Source organism: Lagenorhynchus albirostris, chromosome 11 (genome assembly GCF_949774975.1).
Source record: "Lagenorhynchus albirostris chromosome 11, mLagAlb1.1, whole genome shotgun sequence".
NCBI lineage: Eukaryota > Metazoa > Chordata > Mammalia > Artiodactyla > Delphinidae > Lagenorhynchus > Lagenorhynchus albirostris.
The window spans coordinates 2,017,359-2,044,290 of record NC_083105.1 but is presented as its reverse complement, the minus strand read 5'-3'; the positions used below and the strand labels follow the sequence as shown (position 1 = coordinate 2,044,290).

The window sequence follows — 26,932 nt, the reverse complement described above, 5'->3', positions numbered from 1 at the left end:
ACAATCTACTCCAGGACCTTGGATGTCATGGAAATTCATGACAAGAGAAGCGCTTTCCCAGGAGCTGCCTCTGATCACCTTTGCCCCAGGAAGTCCAAATTCTGCCCAGGCCCAGGTGTCCTGGACCTGGGAGTGCACAGCAGCGAGGTGAGGACGGGCCCCCGGGGGGCTCCCTTGGGCCCCGGAGGGACGGAGGCGTGCCCAGCTCCGCCTGAAGCCTGGAGGCCTGCGGCTCATCACTCCTGCCTCCCGCATCTTGTCGTGAACTGGCCGGGCTTGGGCCGGGCAGCCCGGCACTTAGGCCAGCGTGCACCGCGCACACTGACCCACTGACCCACGTCCAGGCCCAGGCGGCTCTTACTGTCGCTCCTCCATGCCGAGTGTCCATCCTCCACGTGGCTGGTCCAGGATTGAAGAGCCAGCCCGGTACGGGGCAGGGGGTGGGGAGGGAGCAGTGCCCCTTCTGGTTGTCGGTCCTCACCGTCCCAGGGCCGGCCGGCCTCATCTGGGCTGCCCCCGCAGACCCAGTGCCGCCCCACCCAGGAAGCTTGGAGCTTCCGGAGGGAGGAGTCCTAGGTCCAACCTGGAGGCCTCTGCGTTCCCGGATTCAAAATGCACTACCCGAGGGCCTCGTGTGTGTCCAGTGTGGGCCCCTCCCACCGACATTCCTGAGAAAGGCTGTCCGGGGCCTTCTGTCCAAGGAGCTCACCCAGCATGTGGCCCAGGCCTCCACGCTTCAGCCAGGGTCCTTGTGCCAGGTGCCCACCCAGGGCTGGACACACAGAAGGAGGAGCCTCGGGGGCCCCGAGCACTGGACCCCTCACGCTGGGGCTCACGTTCTCGAAGGGCAGTCAGGGGCACTTTGCAGGTGCTTGTACCAGGCTCCCAGGTGTAAAGAACAGAATACACGCTTCCCACTTCTGCCCACTGGAAACCCCTGGATGTGGCGGGGACGTGCGGGGAGTGAACGGAAGAGGAGGCGACAGCGAAGCCAAATGGGAGAGGCAGCTGCACTCGGCAGGTCACGGGGAGCTGAACCCCAGAGGAGCGGCAGGGTCACGCTCAGACCCCAGGACTCAGGAGTCGGGGCGCAGGCCCCCTGCGTGTGGAGTGGAGGTGGAGCTGACGGGGCCGGTGGAAAGGCTGCAGGAGGGCTCCCAGGTCCTCCCTACCCGGACCGTGGCTGGGGCCCCCTGTGTGCCCCGCAGGAGCCCGGAGCCCCCAGAGGCTCACGCCGGGGAGGAATCACACCTTCACAACTCTGGACCCCATAAGGCCAACGCCAAGTGTAGAGGAACTTCCTGAAAACCCGGAGACGGAGAGAAACCCAAGTCCCGAGATGTGAGACCCACCCACTCCCAGAGGGTGCAGTCAGGACACGGGGGGTTCTTCACCGAGAAACTTAGGCTCTGAGCTTCCCACGGCTGCTGTAGCAAGTGACCACACACTGGGTGACTTCCAGGAACAAAAATCACCCCCTCGCAGTGTGGAGGCCAGAGGTCCAGAGGGGTCAGTGCGGCCGTGCTCCCTCTGCATCCTCGGGGGGGGGGGTCCTTCCTGACTCTTCCAGCCTCTGGGGTTTGCCTGCCGTCCTGGGGCCTCCTGGACTGTGGCCACGTCCCACCAGGCTCCGCCTCCGGCTTCCTCCCCAGGCATCTGAACTTCCCTCTTTCCTCTTACAGAGATGCCGGCATCTCATTTAGGGCCCGCCCTACATGAGGGATGATTTCATCTCAAGGTCCTTAACTAATTGCATCTTCAAAGACCCAGTTCCGAAGAAGGTCATATTCTGAGGTTTTGGGTGGACAAGAGTTTGGGGGGAGGGTATCCCGCTAGCCTACCAACCAAGCCTGATGCAGAACCTGGGCGCTGTGAGCTGGGGTCTGAGGCCCCTCTGTGAAGCCCCCCATCCCCCCGCCGGGCTTCTAGCATCAGGATCCTCGTCTGGTGGGAAGAGAGAGACGAGAAACAAACATAAACCTAAGGAAAGGGGTTAGGAGCTTAGAGGGGACAGACAGCAGAGGCAGCAGAGAGGAGGTGGTGCAGACACGGAGATGCACGGCGAGCCCGCCAGGCTCGCTGCCCAAGGTCACCTTCACCCCCAGCTCCCACCCAGAGTCGGGGCTGCTTGTCTCAAGGCAGCAGCTTCCTTGAAGGAAGACTTATTTCAAGAGCTATAAGAAGACAAGAAAGCGCTTCTGGAAATTACACACGTGCACACACACGTGATGTGTGTGTATGTCTTCGCAGACTTAATATGTACCTGTATGAGTGTGTGTGTGAGAGACAGAATTTGTTAAAACTCCAGCAAACGTTTGGGATATAAAATTGAGGAAATCTCAAAAAGCCAGGAGCAGAACTTAAAAAAAGAAGTAGGAAGAGTAGGAAAGGAAAAGAAGAAACAGATTAGAAGACCGATTCAGGAGGTCTAAAGAATATAAGATCCCCAAATAGAGACCAATGAAGAAGGAATTATCAAAGACATATTTTCTAAAGAAATTCCCAGGACTCAAAGCCCGGGTTTCCTGCATGCCAGGACTCACCACGGGCCAGAAATGAATGAAGAAAGACCCGTCCTGAGGCGCATCAGCGTGAAATTTCAGGCCACTGGAGATGAAAACAGCATTGTAAAAACTCAGAGGGAAAAAATAGGTCACGTACAAAGCCTCAGACATCAGAGTGTATCTGGCTTCTCAGCGGAAGCGCTCCAAGCCAGAAAGCAGCCGAGTTGGGATGCGTTGGAATTCCACGCCGCGGCCCAACAGCCCGTGGGGGTAGGGGTCCTCCAGCCTAAAGTCAGTAACCGGGACGGTCCTCCCGGGGTCAGGCAGCCGTGGCCCTGCTCCCCACTCTGGGCGCCCCATCCTCGGGAGGCTGTGCGTGCAGTGGTCCAGCCCCCGGCACGGCCCCTGCTGGCAGGACGGGCTCCTCGAGGGAGGGGCACTGGATGGACATGCTCCCCAAAAGTTGTGGGCAACCCCCAAATGCAGAGGAGTCAGGCAGTGGGATGCCCTGAGCTTCCCCAGGAACACAAAAAGGGAAGTCATCCAGGATGCTCCAGGGAATGTCTGGGAGCCTCGGGTCTGACGCAGCCCTGCAGGTGTATCGAGATCTCACGCCCTGTCACCTGTCGGGCACCGCGGCTGCCCTCGGGGAGGTCAGCCCCCTCACGCGATGGACACACGCGCTTCCTCGCAGAGCTCACGTGGGTCGTCGACACCACTTCCCAGGGAGCTGACCGAGCCGGAAGTCAGGACCTGTCTGCGGCCAGCTCCCCAGGCGCCGGCCCTTGGAGTTCAGGGGACCAGGCATCACCAGCAGCGTGTGAGGTGGGGCCCAGGGGCCGTACGAGGTGTGAGTCCATCCTGAGCGGCTTCTGAGGGACTCTCGAGGCACCGGGATGGGCTTGGGCGTGGAGTTCAGGTCACTGTCTGAGGCCGGGCGGGGCGGCAGGTGAGATGTTGAGGTCTCGGCAGGAGCGGTGGGACCCTGACATGCCTGCAGTGCCAGGGAGGGGACACGGCTGCACACGGCGGGTGCAGGGGGGTGAGGAGAGGCGGGGGTCAGGACGACTGGTGACCCCGGCCTGACCCCTCCTGGCCCACACGCAGCAGGCCAGGGCCGCACCCAGGTCGGAAGGGCCAGGACTCGCTGAGGACAAAGGGGGGCCACGTGGCGGCCCCCCAGCATCCGCGTGGAAGCAGTTTGTGTGGGTCCCCCAGCAGGGGGGGTAGGGGCCGTGGTCCTGGAGGGGAGCTCAGAGGTGTCCTGGCGGGTGAGATCCGCTGCTGGGTGGCCGACGCCGCGTGGCCGATGAGGGGAGGAGGCGGCTTAGGTCCGGTGGGGCCGCTGTGCGCCCTTTGCCCCCTCCCCGGCCTCACCAGGGAGCCCGTGCTTTGTCTTTCTCCCAGAGCTTGGCCCGGCCGGCTCTGCGTTCCCCTCGGCTCCGCGGGGTGCCGCCTGAGCCTGCCAGGCTCCCTCCCAGGCCTGCGGCCACCCAGGAGCTCCTGCAGCCTTTCTGATGCTCTGCGGTGTCTGGGGTGCCACGCCCCCACTTTGCTGTCCCTCGTGGGAGTCCTTCTGTCTTTCTCTGGGAACGTGGCTCCTTCCATGGCCAAGGTGGCAGGGCCTCCTCCCCCAGGGCAAGGACTTTGGGGAGGCTTTGGTGCGGTTGTCACTCCCCCTGACCGGCGTCCTCCAGGCCTCACTCCCATCACAGCCAAAGGCCTTCTCTCCTCCACCATCTGGCCGTCCGTCCGCTTTGGGCTCAGGCCAGCACCCGCCCTGGGCCCCGGGAACCGTGGGCTCCGTCCCCCGTGTGGAGGAACACACTCTCAGTCCATTTCATGACCCAGGGCTTCGGGGGTCCCCAGCCTCCCTGTCGGGTGTGAGTTCCCACAGATAGGACTATCGCGACACCAGGTGTGGGGAAGGGCAGGGTTGCCTGGGGACACTTGGGGGGTGCTGGGTTCCTCTCTGCTCCCAAACGAATGAGCCATCCCGGCAAGCAGAAAGGTTTATTACAGACCCTTACCGCTTTCTGCTCTGAAAACCAGCAGAAGGAAACTGGTCGTGAGCCGGGATGAGGTGGTGTGTGCCCTTCTGATCCTAGGCCACGGTCGGCCGCCTTCTGCCCGGTCTCTCCTGTTTCCTTTGGGAGGAGGAGATGGTCAGTCCTGAGGATCTGCTGGGATCTCCCACCCTGAGAGGGCCCACGGGGTCCGTGCTTCCGGCCCCTGCCCAGGCCTTTCCCCTCCTACAGATGATGCCCAGTGGGACCCTGGCCAGGAGGCTGCAGGAATGGCGCAGGGTGAGGCCACAGCCTCCTGTCATCTGCGAAGCTCTCCGCTCGGCGGGGAGCAACAGGGCCTCAGCCCAGTCCGTCTCTCCAGGAAGACTCCTTGACCTACATGGTCCCTCCTGGTCTGGTTGCCGGCTCTGCGCTGGGTATCGGGCTCGGGGCCACGTCTGCCCCTTGAGGGGATGGGAGGGACAGAGGAGGAGCTGGCCAAACCGTGAGGTCTGGGGCTGAGTCGCCCCCCAGGCAGAGCTGGGAGGCTGCCGTCTGTCTTCTGGAATCTGATCGGATGGTGTTTATGGCGGGTTTTGCCGGAGCCCACACGGTGCTCGGAGGTTGAACTGGGGGCAGAGAGCAGGGCCCTGGGGCCTAGGGGTGAGCTCGGCAGGAGGGCTGGGGAGAGGAAAAGCCTGGAAGGAGCACTGTGGGTGGGAGGACCGCCCCCTCTCACCACTGAGGGGGCTGAGATGGGTGGGCCCCAGCCAAGCCAGCCCCTCCGTCTGTCTTCCAAGGACCACCCGGGAGGGGCCTGGATGGTCTGTGCCCACGTCGTGCTCCCAAGGGCGAGAGGCTTTTGTGCAGGAGGTTCCAGGATAAACGTGGAGGAACCAGCGGACGGTGGGTCCTCCTCCAGGAGAACCTCGGTCCCTGCCACTCACCAGTTCTCTCCCTCACAAGCAATGAAAAATACCCTGTCATGACTCTGATCCCCGTCTGCAATCCGTATTGTGTGCTTTAGAATCACTGCTATTCATCATGGCAATAATAGCTGGACATTTTAATAGATTCTGTGTGTAAACACAGACGTAGCTGGTCCGGCACCAGCGCAGCGCGAGCACGGACATTCTTCATTTTCTCGGCAGAAGTGAGCCCAGAAACAAAAAACGGGTTTGACGAAACCCACAATATTTCCATGGGCGCTTTCGGCCAGTTTCATTAGAGGAGGCGTGGCACGCGGATGGCTGTTTACGGTAATTGTGCTACGTGAGTCTCGATTTTCCTTAAAGCAGTTGTCCTTTGAATCATTTTAAATCCGTAAATGGCAAAGGGTTGAAACAGGAGGAAAGGGGTCCAGTGGAGAAAGCCGGTGGGCACTGGACGGGCCACCATGGTGGGGTCGGGTGTTCCTGACACCGCAGAGGTGACAGGCAGCCTACCAAGAGGACCAGGTCAGGGTCAGGGTCAGGGTCAGCAGAGTTCTGACCTGCTTTTCCGTACCTAGGGATGGCCTTCCCCTTGGCCCTGCACGGGCAGCCGGGTCACGTGATCAGTACATCAGTACTGCCAGCTCCCCCTTCCCTCCGCTCCCCCCCGGCCCCCTGTCCTCCATCCTTTTTGGCTCCATGTGGGATGCCAGGATGCACGGATGAAGCACTCGTGGCCTCCAGATCTCACGCCTGAAGAATCCCTGGAGGGGCCGCTTTGGGGGCTGCAAGGATGGCTATTACTTAACACGTGAGGTCAGGTAGTTGCTGACCAGATGGAAGAGAATGCTTTCTGCAGGACCTCGGTGAGAGGGGGATGCTGGCCAGGTACCCAAGTCCTACAGCTCAGCCTGATGGGGGTGCCTGGGATGCAAGTTTTCCAAATAGTCCCAGATCTCAGCAGTCCTCAGGGAAGCCTGGGGCCCCGCCTTCGATGGGGTATGTGTCCCCGTAGGGGGACCCTCAGAGAACAGCGCTGTTGATCAGGACAGCCGTTCTAGAGCGAGCAGACATTGCTACCACCATGCTGTCCATTTCAGCCAGCCCGCCACGCCGGCCAGGGCTGTCCGGGGCCCGCCACCTCCCCCCGGCCCTGTGCCACGGCCGGGAGCGCCCCTGTGGTCCTGCAGGCATGCAGTGCGTTCTCAGCATGTCAACGTGAGCCTTCGTTAAGGATGCGCGAAGTTCAGAGTCATCCCCAGTTTCCAGCAGAGCTGTTTGAGTTGATACTCTTTGTTGATTCCACGTTTCATGAACTAATTGGGCAGAACGACAGGCAAAGCTGCTGAGAACACGGTTTTGTCCTGTTGGTTTACTACGTCCTTGTAATCTTACACGTGACATTTCATTACCTAGTGATTTATTTTTTCATGAAAGACAAAGGTAAATCTGATGCTGCTTTACTGTGAAAAGGCAGATCGTGTATTTGAGATGGAAGTTAAGTCAGCACGAGCACGGCAGAACTCGCCAGGGCAGTGATGTGCTTCCTAACCCCGCGCGGCTCTGGCTCTGATTCAGAACAACGGGCTCCTGGCATCTGCTCCACCCACCCCAGCCTGCCCCTCACGCCCCAGGGTCTGGACACCTAAACCTCTCTCTGTGGTTGTGTCTTGCGCTCGGCCCTCTCGCTGCGGTCCGGGTGTGACCCACGGTCCCCAGCCCAGCCCCTCCGCCCACAGAGCAGCTCTGATGGCTTCTGGGCGCCGCAGAGGGTGTGAAATACGGCATTTAGCGTAGACATTTGTTAAAGATCAGTCTTGAAAAATGAAATAGAGGGATTTGTGTCTCAATCTAAATCCCTTTAAATGCCAGCTCCCCATTAAACTGAGATATACCCGGTGATGTAAGTGTCGGGGTGGTACCAAGGCCGGCATTGTTGTCTCTGCAGTTCTGCCCCTGGGTCCCCTCCTCCCCCAACCAGAACGTCGTCTCAGGCTCACCTGGACCCGTGTGGGATCGCACCTCCCCACACGGCCCTGTTGTGTCAAGCCCTGTTCTCTGGGCCCCTGGACAGGGCCGCCCCCTGCCCCGCCCCTGCCGCCTGCAGGCTTGGCAGGTGTAATGCACACCTGGGAGGCTGGCCTTGAGGGAGTCACTTTCACCTCTCAGAGCCTCAGTTTCCTCATCTGTGGAAGGGGTAAGCATGACCCAGGCTGACGTCACAGGTCCTTGGGGTTTGGGGAAAGGGCAGTAGTGGATAAGAAGCATTTCTAAACCCCAGGGGAGTCTCTGTAGGTGAAAGGTTGGTGACTTTCCTCCTGTGGCACCTTCCAGAATATGTGCTCATGTTCCCAATGGCTGCATCCGAATGAAGCCACACCCTCGTTCCCTCCTGAAACCCTTCGGTGCCTTGTAGCAGGGACGCCCAGGCCCCGGGGGTGTCTCTCCACTCTGCGTGTCCGGGCTGCACCTGGCCTTGTGCGGTCATGGCCGTGAGGCTTAAGGGTTTCATAGGACAGATGGGCGTGTGATGGGCGAGGAACAGACAAGTGGAGACCTGCATTTTCCCTCTCCCCCATGACCTTTGCCTTCCACGCCACGAGGATGGCATGCTCCCCGGACCTTTGGAGGAGAGAGAAAGAGTCTGGCCCTCGTGCCAAGTCTGTGGAGAAGTGGCCGTGGCTTTCTGGATTACTAGGGTGACAGACTCATCACACTGGCTGAACAGCCTCTGCCCAGCTTCCAATTTCAAAAGATTTTGAAAATAAGGACAACTGGCAATAGCATCATGACTTGGAGAGAAGAGAAGTGTGCACTGAGGTCAGGTAAGACCCCACTGGGTGCTTTGCAGGAGTGGACGGTAGAAACCTTAGGATGCCCCTGCTTTTTTATCCTCTGAGCCCCTGCTGTAAGACCTCCTGTGATGCACAAAGAGCCCAGGGCCTCCTCCTGGTGCCTGGACCTAACCTTCGGACCTAGAGACCCCTGCAGTGGTCAGAAAACAATCAGGCAGAGGTGGAGCCTCCCTTCCCTCTGTGAATACGCGGCTCTAGCAGGACCAGGAAAAGATGCCAGCGCAGAGGTGAGCTCCACTGGAAGGGGCAGAGTTAGCAGGAAGAGCCTCTCACCTGGGGCAGGAGAAGCCAGCTGACGGGCTCACCAAGGCCATGTTGTCCCCCCTCAGTCTTCCGTTCTCAAAACTCTGCAGCTCAGACAGAAAACCTGACCTCCCTGGTGGGATCAGACCCCACTGAGAGCTGCCTTTTGGGTCCCATGAAGATCGAGGGTCTCTGCACATCACCCCAAACCTCTGGGCCAGCCTGGGTCAGGCGGAGCCTCCCACAGCCCCTGGAACTGAGAGGTAGGGTGCAGACTCCCTCCCCCTGAGCCTGCTGGCTCGTTCCTGGCCGGGATTGGCCTCTGCCTGTTTAAAAGGGAATAAGAAAAGCATCACAGCCAAAATACAAGCAGGAGCCTCTGAAAGGATGGGCACCGTTTATGGAGAGGAGCACTTTCTGCAGACCGAACGGCAGGGTTAGCTCTGGACATAACCCCTGCGGTAAACGTGAGGCTTCTGGTCAGCATCTGCTTGTGGGCATCAAAGAGATAAAAGTGGCTGTGACCTCTGTGACCCCAGAGCAAGAAGCCTGAAGGAAGGGCAGCCTGGGATGAAATGCAGGCAAACGTCCAAAGGTTTGCAGGGCCAAATAGAGGCTGAACTCCATGGGACCCAAAACATCAGAGTGGATTGAGATGTGTACAGAAGCTGCAGGTAATGGACGTGTCATTGCAGAGAATCAACACAGGGATGTGAACCAACCTTAAACTGAGAGGCAGTTCATAGGAGACCCGGAAAATGAAGCCAAAGAGAGAGATGTTATAAGTACAGAAGACAGAGGACAGAAATCCAACCTGGGAAAGTGGATGCCGCGGCGGGGAGCCACGTGGCGAGAACAAAGAATAACCACGTTAAGGTGAAAAGAGAGAGTTGCCGAGAAGCTGTCCTGAGCCGGGGAAACCCCCAATTAAAGCAGAATGAGAGCATCTGGGACCCAAGCACCCATGGCAATATCTGTGAATCGGAAGAGTGAAGGAAAACTTCTAATCATCCAGGTTGTACTGGAGAAAAAAATTAAGGCAGGAGGACAAGTCCATAGACCTCTGAAGGCATAGACAAGCCACCTCTGAACCCAGGAGACCCAGAACCAGAGTGAAGGACAGACCATCTCCAGGGATTTGTCAAAAAATGCTTTTACTTGTGAGTTCAGTCCTATTTCTGGTTGTTGTTTTGGACACAGGGAGTAAACAGGATGGCTTTAAATTTGCAAGGATTTAGAAAGTGTACCACCCACATACCTTTCCTGAAAGAGTCAATGAAAGATGCCCTGGAGCCAATCAAAGAAATACGAATGAGTGGCTGATGACCTCGGAAAGGTCATAGGTCATATGTAAGATGATCAGTGGTGACTAGATACCAATTAACTACATGGAGCTTAGATATAAATTATTCCTGTAACTGTGGTTATGCAGTTGAACACAAAATTGGCGACACTGTTATTTAATGTACTCTGTATGTTGTGAAGACTATTTTTGTATAATCTGATTTGTAACTTCTGGTTAAATTGACAACAGCTGCAGGGGGGCAGCTGCAGACGAAGAAAAGAGTCACTTAATGTCTCTTCATGGAAAGAAAGGACTTACATCACTAGGGAAATGGGTTAATCATTAAAAGTGCATTTGATTAACATAAAGCCCACCACTAATAGAAACAAGAACATGATTTCTCCTAAACTACAGTGGAAGAAAAAGCGAGTAAAACTGTGTGTAAGGAAATGAACCATGAAAGAAGCAGAACCAGAAATCAGTGTGGAACATGCTGATCAAGACAGAAATGCAGCCTCAGTGGTGACAATAAATGTAAGTGGGTTAGCCTTCTCTTCTAAAAGGCAGAGACTATCAAATCAGGTTTTTTAAATAGTCAAATATGTGTTGCCTTCTAAGGGCACTCCTACAAACAAACCAAAAAGTTTAAAAGCAAATAATAAACAAAGTTACTAGGCAAGTGAAATGGAAAGGAAATCAGTAGGTAAAGTGATTAAATTGGAACAATATGGTGGCATATATTGATACATTTAAGGTGTGTATATAGTTATTGACACATACTGATCCATGACAGTTCAAACTAGTAGAAGTATCACAGAAACCTTTATGTACTGATTAACATAAGTGTACAGGAAGCAAACCCAAGTACAAATAAACAAAGTGATCAGAAACACAATTTTTAGTTGGAATTTAAACAGCTCTTAAATCTGTGTTAAGGTCAAGGAAACACCACTGATAACAACAATAAAAAAAGAACCAGGGCGTAGATCTTTTGAAAAATGAAATTACCAAAGTTGAATTTGCAGCAACATAATGAACATTATAACATACAAATAGGCTGCTTCTAACTTTCTATTATTTATGAAATTTACAAAAATATCCATAATCCAGGTTACTAACCAACCTAAGAGGAGGCATGTGCCAACTTTCTTTTCCAACCACAATGCGATATATTTAAAACTATACCCAAAATAATGACCTTAACCCTAGCAACCAGAACCTTCCTGTAATTTGTTGGTTGAAGGATGAAATAAAACATGCAGACCGACCCACGAGTCACATGCAGGTGTGAGGTCAGTCTTTCCAGCTCTGCTCCCGGGCAAAACAATTGTGATCTGCTTAACTCAGAACACGTGACCTTGCTCTCTGTGCCTCCGTCTCCACATTCTATAAAATGGGCAGAATGCTATTCCCTGCTTCCTAGGGCTGCTGTAAGGTTGACGGAGTTAGAATGTTAACACCATCACGCGGGCCAGCACTTACTGGACGATACAGTGTACGCATCTGACTGACTGTTAAATCTCATTTAAAATGTGACGAGAATAAGAGAGTACACCTGTGGGTACGGGGAAGGATGGACTCGTCGGTATACTTGTGTCTTAAATAACTTTATTTTTAACTCAGAAAGAACGAAAAATGAAGAAACCAAGCTATGGAAAAAGCCACCTTCAAAAAGATTGGAGAAAACCTGTAAAGATGAAAAAGAAATATTAATGATTTTTTTAAAGGCATGGAATTAATCGTTGCATTGCTGGCAAAACTATAAAAATGCATTTTTACTTCTGTCACGTGTAGATTTTTTTTTATGTTAGAAAATAGTTCTGAAAGGAAGAAGGGAAAATCAGCCTGCGTTGGGGCCTCAACTTATTCAAGAGTGCATGCATAGCTAGCCCACTGATCACTACATATGGAAATCTGATTAAAGATATGATTTTCTGGGGAAGGGGGATTACCAAAAATAAAGGCGTAGAAAAATGTTAATATTCTCCAGTAAAATTCCAGACGGAGATGTTTTAACTGGCGTGTTCTTGAAAGCATTCAGTGTACAGGTGTCTCTTCCCCGCCAACTGGGAAATGTGGAAAATTACCCAGTTCATTTTAGGAACTAGCGAAACCCTGATGCTGGAAAGGTCCCCCAAATTAGAAAAATACCCAGGAAGTCATTTTGTTCAATAAAGACTTTTGAGTCTGTGCTGTGGGCTGGGAGCCCTTCCAGGCACAGAAATCCTTCAGCAAAGCACCCCGAGGCCCTCCAGGACCTGGCATTGTTTTCAGGATGCTGCCCCCTGGTGGGAGTAGTGATTGGGACATAGGTCACCCGCACCTGCATAAAAAGACAGCCGACTGATTTCTGCAGTCCTTTAAAAGAACCAAAAAAAAGGCCACCACACAGTAGCTTTATGTAAGAAATGTAAATATACTTTAATATTTCAGAATCAGGTAGAACGAAAAGCCCTGTACGGAGATCAAATAAAATGTGTGTTCTGATTCAGAAGATGCAGAAAAAGGCACCAGACAGACCCTGTATTTATTCCTCAGAAAAATATCAAGAGAACGATGGTCACAGACCTCCAGGCTAACCTGGAAGAGAAGGTGGGCTCTCCCTGGAACCCAGTGTTCCCCCCGAAACCAAAGCTGCCCTTGCACTGAAGATGGACCCCGCCCTGTCCATACCCGGGCTGAGGCCCAGGCTGACTCTCGCGAGGCTAGCCTGCAGTCACCCGGGAACTTGTTACTTTTTGGAAGTTCCGGCAAATGAACTCACACAACTATTTGATATGAGAAAATGCAATCATTATTACTTACAGAAGGCAAATAAACAGGTATTTCCAAAACTCTGGAGAATCACCTGAAATGCCTTGAAAACTAATTAGAGAATTCATTAAATTGGACCAGTTATGAACATAGAAGTTTCTCTACTTGTGTTCAACTGTAAGCTTTCATAGACACAAACAAGCTCTGGTCTAGATCAGAGGTCGGACGACTACCGCCTGCTCGCCAAATCTGGCCCCCCACCTATTTTTTAAATAAAGTTTTATTGGCACACAGCCTTGCTTATTCACTCACATGTTGTCTAGGCATGCATTCACACTGCAATGGCAGGGTTGAGTCTTTGCAGAAAGACTTTCATGGCCCGCAAAGCTGAAAATATACACTACCCGGCCCTTGGTAGCGCAAGTTTGCCAACCCCAGACTAGATTAATAGAGGCTTTCAACCCTGAGTCAGCAGTAGCTCGAACACAAGTGTCATTTAGGAGGTGAAAACGGGAGGTGAAAGTTGTAGGCAGCTTTAAGGAAGAAACATACCCACTGACACAGGAAAGAGAGACTGGACAAAAGCCTGTGTGTTCTCACCTCCAAGCAAGTACGTGTAATGATTTAATTACAATAAATAAGTGAAATAAAAGTGAGAAAGAGAGAGGGGAGAGCTCTGTTAGTAGCAGCAGAAAACATAAAATAACTTGGAATAACTTTGGTAAGAAAAGGCACCTATGAAGATAATGGCAAAACCTCCCCATGGGAGACTTAAGAAGACTTGAATAAATTAATAGAAAGACGTCACATACTTTGATAAGGTGAGGGATTGTCTGAATGTTATGAGGTGGTCTCTTCTTTCAAATTTGATGCTTAGATTTAATACAGTTTCAATCAAATCTCCAGTGAGTTTTTTCTGGAACATTACAAAATGCTTTCACATTTTATATTGGGTGGGACTCATCCGCGGTGTGTGGGAAGGCTTTGGGACACGCCGCAGTGTCCGCCTCCTGCTGGGGACGGACAAGGGGGTAAAGGGAGCTTTGTGAGCAGCTCAGCCCTGGGCGATGCAGCCAGTGCTTGGTTCTGCCCTTCATCCCCCTCCCGAGTTAACAGCGGACCCTGTCTGGCCAAGTACTCAGGATACAATTAAAACCCGAGAAGACGTTGGCTCTTCTGCTGCTCTTTCTGACCCATGAACCAGACCATGTGGTCCTGAGAAGAACCTGGGTGTTGGTGAGCACGGACTGGGGGTACAGTGTGGAAGGGGCAGCCCCCAACAGCAGATGCTGGGAAAACCAGCTTCATACTTGGGAGAAATTCAACTTGCATCCTTACCTCACACCATGTTCCAAATTAAATTCCCTAGGGATTACAGACTAAACTATGACACATGAAACCATGAGATGGTTAAGGACAAGTCCAGGTGGACATCTGAGTTCAGGGGGAGGAAGGATGCTGAAACGGTCCATGAGCCTGAAAGTAGTAAGAATCGGTGACGATCGCAGACACTCGCCTAGGCTGTTCTGAGCACGTGCACAGGTCGACCTGCTCAGGCTGACGGCCACCGTGGGCCATGCTCTGTTACCACCCCATTTTACAGATGAGAACACTGAGGCCTTCTGCAGGCCACCCAGTGACCGAGAGACTCACGCTAGGCCCGCCTTCAAGGGGCAGCCCTGCCTCGCCTTGATATCCCAAACTTCTGAAAGTCCAACTCACCTTCCGAGAACAGAGGCAGATGGCAAGGTGGGCGTCGGGGGACCCGCCTGGCAGGAGCTGGTTTCTAACCCTGGGGCTGGGGGCAGCAGGCAGACGAAAAGGCACACAGCCCAGGGGTGGAAAGTTCCTGAAACATGAAGTGGGGACAAGGAGTGGCGAGAGATTCTCCGTCGGGGGTCAGCAGCTGAAACACAAATGGGCGCTGCCCCTCGGGACTCGCCGCGGTTGGTGTTCGTTTCTTTACCTTCATGTTGAGGCCTCGTGAAGGGCGCTGGTTGTAAGCATGTGAATTTGCCAGTCTTTCTGGGACGTGCTGGGCAGTGTGTCATCAAGAGAATCCGAAATGCATGTTTCAGACCCTTTGGAAAACAGTCTGGCATTTGCTCAAAAAGTGAGACACGGAGCTACCGTGTGACTCAGGATCCCTCTCCTGGGGGAATTCCCGGGGTGGGATGGGGGCGTCACTGCTGACGAGTGTGGTTTGGGGGGATAGAAATGTTCTACGTTGACTGTGGTGGTGGTTGCACAGCTCTGAATAGAGCAAAACCACTGACTTGACCCTGTAGCGGGGCACGTGGTCTGGGCTGTGAGCTCTCCCTCCGTGAAGCCGCTATTAGCAGGTGGATGTGGATGGATATTTGAACAAGAAAGGGTTTGTCCTCGGCCCGGTCTTGGGACTCCTCTGACTGACAGGGGCCTGGCGGGGCCACCGCCCCCTCTGCCGACGTGTGGCACCGTGAAGAGCCTGCCTGGGCCCAGCAGGTGACCTGCCCAGCCCCTGAAAGTGGACACAGGAGGCAGCGCAGGGAAGGGGTTTGACCCTGAGCTTCCCGGGCACACGGGGCCTCCCTCGCCGCTGTGGACGGCCAGGTGTCGGGGAGAGCGTGTCTGATGACACCTCTGAGGACACACCTCCACCCACCCCACCCCAGCCCCGTCATCGCCAGACATCGCCTGTGAACTTGGGACGGTGGGTCGGCCGCGAGCTGCGGTGGCCGAGGCCGTCATCCTGCGATGCCGGCCGGGCTCTAGCTGCTGGGATTGGCGGAGCGGGTGGATGGGACGTCAGAGGCCGACTCTGCCAGGAGACAAAGCAGACAGGCCCGCACCACCCACACTCCCTTTAGAAAAGCCGCCTGGCCAGCCGGCCGTTCCCAGGGCAGTTGAGCCCGTGGGGAGGTCGAGGGCAGCCCCCTGCAGAGCTGGAGGGGGCCTGGGCTGAGGCTGGCCCGCCGGGGAGACGTGACCCTGGCAGCATCAAGGTCATGAGTGGAGCTGGACTGGACCAAGTGTGACCCGTGAGGGGCACGGGCTGGTCTCAGCCGCTTCCCTCACCCAGGACTCAGGCACCCACCCGCCTTCGGGGCAGATGGAGCTGGAGGCCCCTATGTGGGGCTGGGGCCCGGGAGCCTGGCTCGGGGTGGATGAATTTTTTGTGCTGCTGCGCATTTGGTGACGGAGAGCCTTGGCCATCTCACAGCTCAGCAGTCAGACATCCAGCACCGCGTGGCCGGGGCCTCGGCCCAGGTCCCACAGGGCAGAAACCCAGGTGTGGGCCGGGCTGCGTCTCACCTGAGGCTCCGGGAAAGAGCCCCGCCCAGGTTCACTCGGTTGATGGCAGAATTCAGGTCCCTGGTGCTATAGGGCTGAGGCCGGTTTCCTCTCGGCTGTCCCTAGAGGTCACCTCACTCCTCGCCAGGCCGTGCCCTGACCCTGGGAGTGGGTGGGTTCTAAGGGTGGCCTGTGGCCTCCGTCCCCGGTGTCACCTCGTGGCTGTGCTGCATTTCATTAGCGCGGCTCCCCTGGTGGGGCCCCCCTTACGTTCTTGCACTGGCGCCACCTCTGTGTTCTGCTTTCATTTGTAGGAAGTGGAGTAAGAACTTACAGGTACTTAGGAGACGCCGTGAATGCAGAGTCCTTCCAGGTCTGGGGAGTCGTCTGTCTCTGCATCCTTTATCTCATCTCGCCTGCCCGTCCTCACGTGGCGTGTGGTTTATTTCCATAACCTTGCCGGCTGCCCTGTGCGGTGTGGGCATGCTGATCGGCCAGGGGACAGACCCACGGCTGCTCGAGGGGGGGCCCTGGGCTGTGGAGGGGTGTTTTCCTGAGAGAAGGAGGCCCGGGCTGCAGCGGGGCTTTGCAGTACCTGATGGATGTCCTCAGTAAACCTCCACATTCTCGGTGAAATCCTATTACCAGCATCATCACTTTATTTAGGACGAGGACACCAGTATCCCTTTATTTGTTCAGAGGCCGTATAAACCCAGAGGAGCCTAGACAAAGTACCGTCAGGCCCCAGTTCTGCAGACATGCGGGCGCCATGCAGAAAAAGATGCCGTGGTCCTGGGTGAGGCTGTCGGACGGCAGCCGTGCTCTGCTCACAGCCTCTACTCCTGTGAAAAGGGGGAAACTGTGCCCCTGGGTGCTCCCGTTTCAGGCTCCCATTTAGTGGATGTGGAAACTGAGGCTGTGGCAGCCAAGCCCCTTTCCTGAAGCCACAGGACAGGAAGAGCCCAGCTGAGATTCAAACCCAGACCTGTCTCAATGGGGTCCTTCCTAAGACCCCAAATCTCACCAGTGACAGACCCCAGGCTGTAGGGAGGGGGCAATGGTGGGGCAGGAAACGCACACTGGGGTGGCCCCAGGGAGGCAGCTGCTGCCAGGGTCCTGGACCACAGCCCTCCTCTCAGCCCCCTCTGAGACCTGAGTCAGAACGACCCTCCACAGGCCTCCAGGGCCGGGCAGGGAGTTGTCCGGCAGGTACACACGTGCACACACACGTACACATACACACGCACACAATTCCACACACCTGCACACACATCGACATAAATGCACATACACTCACATGCACACATCTCCACACACGTGCACACACTTGCGTCGACGTTCTTGTTCAAATGCCCATGGAGGCTGTTGTCGGTTTTGTTGAGACCCTCGCATCGCTGGGCATTTAATCTACCCCCGGCATCTCTGAGGCCTTTGTAACTCTTTTTTTCAATATGGCTTCTCATCACAGAAAAGCGGGGAACGAGGCCCTTGGAGATGGTGAAGCCTCTGATGAAGGGTGTGCTGGGCGGTCACTCACCACAGGACCATCCAGTAAACAGGGTCCGGATCATTGCCTTAATGGCTACGTGCTGATCACCCTTCAGAGCCAAGGGTGAATATTTCATCACAGGGACAGCTTGGCCCCTGATCTGCCCCTGTTCGGAATTCGAGGCTCAGGGGCGATTTTGCTTTGGTGGCATGAACTCTCAGTCACCCCTCCTCCTTTTACAGGGGCCTTATAACCGGAGCCACCCCTTGTATCAGGATTGGACCTGGATCCTAGCGTTCCTGACCCCAAACCAGAGGCTCCAGGATGCTTCCTTCCCTCCCGGAGGAGGAAACAACACAGCTTGTCCATAATGAGGCAGCTCAACAGAAATGGAAACTGCGGTCCACGAGGACCAGCCCCCCTCAGAACCCCACCACTGGGACGCAGCCTGGTGCAGACTTTCTAGAAACTTCTCTCAGAAGACAGACTCCAAGAACGAGTCATAGGCCAAAGAAAATAAATAAATGGTTCTAAAGATAGACATGACTTTCCCACATCAGAATCAAGAAACAGTTTTTTTTATTAGAAAGAGAAGCTAGACCATTTAGCTACACAATAAATCTGTATTATTACAGCTATCAGCTTGCCTAAAGTAAGGACACTCCAGTCTGCTTGTCTATAAAAGCTAAATAGAACAGCACAAACCTTCCCCCAGAGGGCCCCGGCAGCTCCCGCCCATCCTCCCGCAGCTCTCTGCCTCGTGGCACAGAAGGGCTGTGCTGTCTGTGCCGTCGCACATCACTTGATGCCCTGGTTAGAGCAGTCTGCTGCCTGGCCCCCGGTCCCTCACGTGCAGGTGCTGCATCCTAGCGGTGACCGAGTGGCGGATGCTTTCACGGTGAGGACAGGTGAGATGCCTGGAGCAGCCCGGCTGCACCCAGAGCTGGTGTCTCATCTTCGGGCTCCCTGCTGAGATCCATAAGGGCTAAGAAGCAGCTTACGACAGATGCGGGCTGCGGGGCTTGTGGTGGTTCTGGCCGTCCCCGGGTTTAGCCTAGGCTCTTGCTCTCAGGTCTTCTCCCTCTCGTTCTGCTGGGACCCCCATGTCGGCGCTGAGCCCCTGTCTGACTTGCTGCGCCCTTGTCCCTTTATCCCCTGAGGTTCAGTCACCCTATGGTCTGCGGCAGCAGCCTCGCCCCGCGTGAGCGGGCACTGAATCCGCTCCTGTCCTCCGACCCGCAGGGCCCGCTTTGCGAGGGGGAGATCAGTGAGCACCCAGACGTGCCAACCCTTTACAGTTGGCTCCAGACGGCCCTCCCAGCCTTTGCTGGCTCTCCGTCAGCCCAGCGAGAGCTGCGGTCTGTCTCCTCAGGCCCTGGGAGATGAGTGGCTTCGGGGGATCGAAGCCAGGTGGAGACTTTGTTAGCCAGGGACCCCAGGAGGAGAGACCCACTCCGGCTGGAGCTGAGGCTGCCGGACAGATGTGGTCCCCCGAGCCCTCACCAAGGGCTGCTGCCGGACAGATGTGGTCCCCCGAGCCCTCACCAAGGGCTGCGGTGTGAGGATGGAAGGAGGGGGCTCCCGGGGTCAGACCCCGCGCATCCCCGTTGGCTGTGCTGCCCCGGGGCTTCCAGACTCGGGCCGTGGCGGGGCCGCGAAGATAGTGGTGCACAGAGGCGCCCGTCTGCTCTGCCTGGTGCGAGGGCCAGGGTCACCACTTCACGCTGCTTCCTAAGCACAAGGGGACATGTCCTGAGGCCACAGGGCAGGGACGGAACTGCCCCTCCGGCTGAGAGGGCCCTCAGCACCCCACCCAGGCTTCCCCTGTCCGCCTGCCCCATTCCATCCCCTCCCCGGCTTCTCTCCTACGTGGCACCGTCGTGGCCTGGCCCTTCAGAACTGGCCCAGCAAGGTCCCGCCAGGCACTGTTCGCAGCCCTCAGCCCTGCAGATTCCCCAGAGCATCATGGGCCGGGCATGTTCCATGTCATCAGGGCTGTGCTCCCTGTTTGGGGGCAGTTCACGTGACCTTGCTGTGCTGTGGGCTCCAGGAGACGAGACCCTCCACTCCTTGCCTACTAAGGACCCCTAAGTATCAGGAGGTGGCGTAGTTGTCATTCTTCTTGGCGTTAAGCAGCCCCTAGATGGGGGCAGAGGAGTGATGGAGATTGGGTGGGGGGCAGAGGCCCTTAGAAGCAGCCGCAGTGACAAGACACAGGTGCGTCCGGGGCAGCTGGGCTGGTGCTCGAGGGGCGGGGGAGGGACTGGGGCCCTGCTCTCTCACGCTGGGCATCCTCAGACCAGGCCTTGGCCCTCGTGCTGCCCGCCCCCACTTTGTCCCCGGCCCCGCCGTTCGAGGTGCCGCATCTCTCTGTCCCGCCTGCGCGCTAGACGCCAGTGCGCGTTTTCACAGGGCCTTGGGTCTCCAGGTGGCCGGTCGTCTCCTCCCTCACAGCAGGGCAGAGGGGGACGTGTCTGAGCAGCCAGGGCCCCTCTGCGGACGATCGTGTGCCCTCCCTCCTCGGGCGTCTGGGACATCCCAGGCTCAGGAGTCAGTTAACCACACTGCTCGGGTGTGAACTGGCCGGATAAGGTCAGGAAATGGTCCCAGAAACTCAATCACGTGGCTGGGCATGGATGGGATGATGCACAGCCTTTCCAGAAGCTTCTCCCCGGTTGTTTTTACTCTCTCCGTGGTAGCAGCCTTCATGGTCAAGCTCTCTCACGCAGGCCATGGTCATCTCGCTGCCCCGCAGTTTCTACGTCTCCGCTGTCCGTTAGAACCTTTTGTTCGGGGCTTTCAGCCCAGAACATTGTGCTCTTTAAACAGAAGACTCAGCCTGCCCCCAAAGGCAAACGGAAACTTTTAGAGGAAGAGGGAGTATCACTCAGGGGACTCACAGGGCTGGAAGGTTTCCTTTTGTTTTATAAACGATGCTTTATAGCGTCCAAATACCAAGAAAAACCTCCTCGTCACCTCCTTGCCCGGCGGGAAGGACTGCCCTGGACGGGAACTCCGGCCGTGTCCACAGCTCAGTCCTCAGACCAAACACTCCCGGGACTCTCGCCACTAACTGAGAGGCTCTGTCCACTGAGCCCGGTGACCACAGGGGACACGGGCAGTGCTGGGCCGGCTCCTGTGTCAGTTTGTCCAGCGTGCAAGGCGAGGTGACCCTGAGACCAGCTCTGGCCACCTCGGGGGCGGAGTCCCAGAGAAATAGCCGCAGACCCCGAGGACGCAGCCCATGACCTTGGGGTGTTGGACGGCCATGCGCAGAGCTGGAGCCCGCCGAGTGCCGGCTGCTTTCCAGGCCCGGGGACACCAGGGGGTCACACAGAGGCTGCGACCCCAGGACACTCTGGATCTCCGCACACCAGGAGAGCAGCGGCACTGACCACCGGGATTCAGGAAGCTGGGTGCAGCTCCCAGAAAGCCCCTCGAGGGGGAGAGCAGAGTTGAGGACAGCTCCCTGGCAGCAAACGTGGGGTGTTGGAGCCTCGTCAGTCACCTGGGACCGGCCGCTTTGCCTCCCTGGGCCTCTGTTCCCACTGGGGTAGAAGGTCCTAAAGCCGTGCGGTCAAAGGGTGTCTGGGCGATGTTGCACACAAAGCCATGGTCAGCAGGACGGGCTCAGAGCGGGCGTCACTGCCCAGTTCAGAGGGGAGGGAGGTGACCCCGGCCCTGAAGGAGCCCACGGGGGTTTGGGGAGACCCCCAGTGCAGTGACAGATCTGACCCATGAGAAATGTATAACCAGGACGAGCAGGTGCCCTCCGGGAGGCCAGCTCTGGCAAAGCTCAGGGCCCTCCAAGGAGCCGGGGCCCACGTCGAGTTTCTTGACAAGCTCAGCTCGGGGTTGGAGTCGCAGGGCTGCTTAGTGGGACTGTCCGGGGGCCAGTGGAGCAGGGAAACCCCTACACGGGAGCCTTCACCAGGGAGGGGGAGGACGTGGCCACAAGGACACCACCTGCTGACCTGGGGCAGCGTCCTGGACCCTCAGATGCACAGATGGGGAAGGGACCCCAGGTTGGATGCTCTCTCCAGAGACAGGGATCCAGCAGGGCCCTCATGACACAGCCCGAGCATCCGGCCAGGTGGCTGTCATGGTCCCGCCAGGCCCGGGGTCCTGGTCACTGGCCCTGCGTGTCCCTGAGCAGGTGGGAGGTAAGGGCCACGTGGATGAGACATGACTCACTTCTCATGGGTCATCCCTGGGGCTCAGGATCCCGGGTGGGGTGGGGGGCAGCCTGCAGGAGAGCAGGGGCTGCTTCCTGGGTGTCCCCGGGGTCTGACCGATTGTCTTGAGAAGACGCTCCCTGGGGAAGGGCGCCGGAGACCAGTGGGCCGCTTCCCAGCACGGGAACGTCCTGCCGCCTGCAGCGACCAGCCCAGCGCTGGTTTTCCAGTGAGCTGTGAGGACCAGCACAGGGCCCTGAGCGGGGACCCCTGTGAGGCCCGAGGTGGGCCTCAGCCGTGTGCTTCCCCAGCTGGAAACGCTTCTCTGAGGCCAGAAGGGCTCTGCTGGCTTCTGCAAAGCCTGTGTGGCTCTGCTGGAGCTCGTCCTGGCCATTCTGACTACTTTTCTGGGCTGCAAACCCGACTTCCAGGCCTCTTCTCTGGTCCCGAGGCCTGGGGACGAGCTGGCAGCCAGCACTCGGCTGTTGGCTGGGTCGGGACTTGGGTCCCATCTGAGCACAGCCGCTGCGGACATCAGGCTGCCTCCTGTCTGTTCCTGAAGGCCAGGCAGGCGCTGGGGGCAGCCAGCCCCGGGGTCTGACAGCAGAGGCCTCAGAGAGTGTCTGAGCTCTGGCCGGGGGTGTCCGGTGACAGCCCACCCTCTCCGGGCAGCTCTGGGCCTGCCTCCCTCCCCACTTAGCCTGGGCCTGGTAGGAGAAGGCAGCAGACATCCAGGGCTCGGAAGTTAGCTGGACGGGCCTCTGTGTCCCTCCAGACCCGCTGGGCTCAGGGGTTCTGTCTCTAGGCGGACCTGACTGGGGGAACTGGCCAGAGCAGACAGGGACCTGTATCCAGCCCTCCCCCCCCCCACCCACCAGGGGCAGGAAGCGCCAGAGGCCAGGGTACCTGCAGGAAACTGGAGACCCCCCCCAAGGATGGGGGACCTACAGGGGCAAACACCTGTGACTGTAAGAAATGACTAGAACGTAAGTGCCTGCATTGCTTCAAGCCGTGAGGGCTTCCTAACGAGACATCAGCCGTGCTTACTCCCCCCACACGAAAACCTCCGTGTGTGTGAGGCACCATGAATGAAAGCTAAGGGTGGACCGAGCTGGGAGACAGGCCTGCAGTAAATGTGCCCGGGACTCTCCCTGGCCTGTGCACATGGGCGCAGCTGAGATTATACACGCGGTCTTGTTCGGATCAGTAAGAAATACAAGACCTGAGCAGATGAACCGACAAGACGGGCCGGTGCGAGTGGCCGGGGACCGCGTTGGCAAGATTATTCTACTCCTCTGGTCGTCAGGAGAAGTGAAGATGAACCCTCAACCAAATCCTGCTTCTCTTCTGTCGAATGAAGGCGGACGTGAAGCCTCTGTCGTCTCAGCTCGCAGACGACGAGAAGCAGCCCCCCAGGCGGGGCGCGGGGGGCACTGAGACAGCCCGGGTCCCTGGGAGTCCATCCAGTGGGGGCCCCGTGAGCACGTGTGCAGCCCAGGAATTGCCGATCGCACAGGCCAGGCTGCCGACATGCTCTCACCAACAGTGCAGACGTTCACGCGGAACCCAACCCTCATCGTACACGTGGATGTGTTCTAAAGGGCGTGAAGGAAATGCACTAAATTTAACCAAATAGCTTCTGATATGAAAACGTGGATGGATTTTTATTTTCTTTTTATACTCATGTGTTTCCCCGTTTCTCTACAAATAAGAATTTATACAATTTTGTAGGTAGAAAAAGTAGAATCAGTGCATCCTTTCTTGGTTAACCCCTCAGGTGCCGGTGAGTGACTGTGCTGGACGGTCTCCGTCGTGGACGTGGCTGGACGGGTCGGGGAGGGGCTGGCTGCCACGTGCTATGGTCAGCAGGGCGATGGGCCTGGACGACAGGCCTACAAGGTCCGAGTGAGGCGAGGGTCACCACCACTCCTGGACTCCTGGGTCGAGCATGCCATGTGCAAGGAGGCCTTTGCCTAACTCGGGAAGGCTGGGGCTGGAGGTGTCCACTGGGGTCAGGGTCCGGGTCCCTGGGCCGAGATCAGGTAGCTGGCCAGATGTGGAGAGAGATCTGCAGCTAGGACCCTGCGGTGGTCAGAACGGTGACCCCCCCCTCCAAAGATACCTCGTGCCCTGGCTCTGCTCCCCGTGCCCTCCCGCTTCTGGGACGGGCTTCAGGCAGCGGAGACGGAGTGAGGGCTGAGCCCACACATGCCCACAACCGCACGTGGAGGTTCTCTTGGGCCCCTGTCACCCCCGGACGTGTGCTCGCGGCCTTGGGATCCCACAGCAGCCCTGCTTCCACAGCCCCGTGGGGGCCCTAGTCCTGCCGAGAGAGTGGGCGCCTGTCAACCTGGAGCCTCAGGCAGCCTTGAGTCCCTTGGGGCTGGGGGCAGAGAGCTCTGACCCTCCCTGGACACCCTCAGCTCTGGTCCAGCTCTGCCATCAACCTGCTAGGTGTCCTTGGGCCTGAAACACCTAAATCCAGTTAACACCCCCTCACCACTGGTGCGTTCGGGGCGCCCGTGTGTGCGGGCTCCACACAGCGCTGGGGAGGAGACAGCACGGTCCGGCGGGGCCTCAGGGAAACCTGAGGTTCTCGGAGCTGCTCCTTAGAACCCTGTGCCGGCCTCGGGGTTCCAGGACCACGGGCTTGGGGAGGGGGGCCGAGCTGAGTCCTGCCCGGCAGGTGCCCAGGACCACGGGCGTGGAGGAGGGGGGACAAGCTGAGTCCTGCCCGGCAGGTGCCTTCCTCATGGCTGCTGGCTGCTGTCTGGGAGCTGCAGGTGGAGAGCAGGGTCCCGGCAGGGGCTCTGAGTGCAGTGCCGAGGCGCTGTCAGAGCTGGGGTGGGATGTGCAGCCCAGCCACCTGGGGAGGGGCCTTGTCTGTCCTGGAGGACGGCAGGCCGGAGGCAGTCAGTCCACATTCCCCCCGAGCCGGCCACCGACGGAAGACAGTGAAGATGTGAGCAGCGCTTGCCCGGCTCACGGCCCCCGGCGGCTAATTGCAGCGCAGGACAGGACGGACGGGCAGCGTGAGGCCCTCGGGGCCTGGGGAGCGGCCCGTGTGAGCCGGACAGCCTGCACACAGCCCGGCGGCTGAGGATGCGGGAGGAGCCAGGAGGCCGTGGTGTGGTCCGCGTGACAGGGACAGGGGCCTGCGACCTGGGCGGGGCCTGGTGGGAGTGTGACCGGGGCCGCAGGCAGGTGGCAAAGGGCCGGGGCTCAGGCTGGATGCGGTAGACGCGGGACCAGCCCGGAGGTGGACGAGCAGCTGCAGGGAGAGGGGAGGGGCTTTCTGGGGGAGGTGTCCCCCAGCACATCTGGAGAGGCCCCTCCCGGGCCATCACACCCGCTGCGTCCCATTCCCATGGCATGTGTGGGACCCCTAGGACACCGTCCACTCCCTGCAGAGCTGGGCCTGCTGGGAGTCGGTACAGGGAGGGCAGCCCCATGCGCCTGACCCAGGTCTGGGGTCCTAAAAGGCAGTGGCCACCTGCATACTGTCCGTGGGACCCCAGGCCTCGGGGTCCCTGCCTCAAATAGGGGCCACCCTAGGGGATGAGGGAGCCAGTGGTCCAGCGGGGACATGGGACGGGAGGCTGCTGGACACGGGTCCCACCACCTGAGGCTGTGATGGTCTGTGGAAACCACACTCCCTGCTTTCCTGTCTCCGTCACTCTATAGGTGATGCCTCCGCTGCCCCAGAGCAGAGGCTGGAACCCTCACATCACCTCACGGCTGTGAGCTGGCCTGCTGTGTCGCATCTCCTGGGACTCTGGGGTGTTGGGTGTGGGTGCTTCGGGCCTCATCAACCAGCATGAACACCCCAGCTCTGCAGCCTCCCGGGGCTCTGTAGGGGTGAGACACACGTGTTTCCATCACTCTGCTCCATGCAGTTATGCAGTACCTGCTGTGTACAGGGCACAGTGCAAGACACGGTTAGGGAAACAGTTGGATGCAACTCAGACCCGAGGCCCTGGCCAGCGCGGGGCGGAGGACACGCAGCTCACACTGGCCGCTGACGGAGCTCCAGTGCCCCCATCATGGCCAAGGGCGGGGTCCCACCCAGAGCCCAGAGGAAGCGGGTGCCCCCGGGCTGCCCTCTGTGACAGGCGTAGGGTTCTCCAGCCCTGGGGCCCGAGATCTAGTTTTTGTCCTCGAGGAGGTCTGCCGGCATCTTTTAAGTGTGCTGTCCGGGCGAGGCCAGCCTCGCGGACGATCTCTGGGTTCCCACCATGCCCGACGGGAACCCTTGGTGTCTGCGGAGGCTGACGGCTCTCTTCTCTGCCCCTCAGGTCTCCTGACAAACGCAGCCCCACAGGGGCCCCAGGAGTGACCTTGGCTCCCTGGAGAGGCCACAATCCTCGGTCGGTCGTGGATGCCACCCACCCTCTGCCACCCGCCCGCCCTCCGCTTCTCTAGCCTGTCAAGGACAGCCTGCTTCCTCGGCCGCCTGAGCTGAGTCTGTCCGGCCTCCCGAGGAGTCAGTCCTGGGACATACAGCAGGGCTGCGCCACCGGGCGTCCCTGGAACCTGGCCTGGCCACCCTCCCGGCCGCAGACGAGGAGGTGGAGGCAGTTGCAGCCCAGCCAGCCCGAGAGGAGGACAGCGCCGGGCCCGGGAGGACTGAGTCTCGGGCGCAGCAGTGGCCTCTCCTTGTGCCCCAGACTGTCCGAATCGCTTTTATTTTCTTATCCTTTCAGTATATTCAATAGACCAAAGAGCAAAATCTATTTTAACGCGGACTCGTACTTACCATCAGAGTCCCTGGGTTCGACTGGGGGGCACGGGGGCAGAGACACGCTGGAGAGGCACAGCCCACGAACGCTGCGGGGCCCCCGAGCAGCCGGAGGATGCGGCCGGAGGACACACGGCCGGCGACGTCCCCGCGTGGACCCCGCGGGTGCGCCTGGCCGGGAGCACAGCTCGCTGTGCACACCTGCTCCTCTGTACTTAGAGGGACTTCCTCGTACTAAAATCCCTTTCTGTTTTAACCAGTTAAACACGCCTCTCTGCAGCTCCATTCTGATAGTGGGATAATCCAGGATTCGCCGAGAGCATGTCGGGTCTCCCATGACTGCTGTCTCATCCGATCACCATTTAGCTCCAGAAAGCAAATTAAAGAAAGCGAAAGTAACACTTGTTTGAAAGAGATCATTAAATGTATTTTGCAAAGCCGGAAGTTATATATTTAACAGTTTTTATATGTTGTATATTTGTAGAAAATCCTATATAACAATTCATGTGGTAGCCCCGGCCGTCGTGCAACGTGGGCCGGGGCTGGGGCTTCCCGAGGTCTCTGGGGTGGGCGGGGGGGACCGGCATCCCGGACGTGGGGGCGCCCGGCACCGCCGAGGGGCAGGACTCTGCGGGCAGCGAGCTGAGGACCAGGGGTGTGGCGCAGACATGCCGGCCG

The 26,932-nt window shown here is 57.7% G+C and overlaps 1 protein-coding gene across 2 annotated transcripts in view; it reads left to right on the top strand.

The window, feature by feature from the left end:
* TAFA5 (TAFA chemokine like family member 5) overlaps window positions 1-26,702 on the top strand; it is a 196,159-nt gene extending 169,457 nt beyond the window's left edge. For both annotated transcript variants that reach the window (XM_060164726.1, XM_060164725.1), the window contains exon 4: window positions 25,812-26,702. In XM_060164726.1, the coding sequence (XP_060020709.1) occupies window positions 25,812-25,820 (9 nt within the window). In that variant the 3' untranslated portion in view covers window positions 25,821-26,702. The remainder of the gene's footprint in view (window positions 1-25,811) is intronic.
* The last annotated feature ends 230 nt before the right edge of the window (window positions 26,703-26,932 follow it).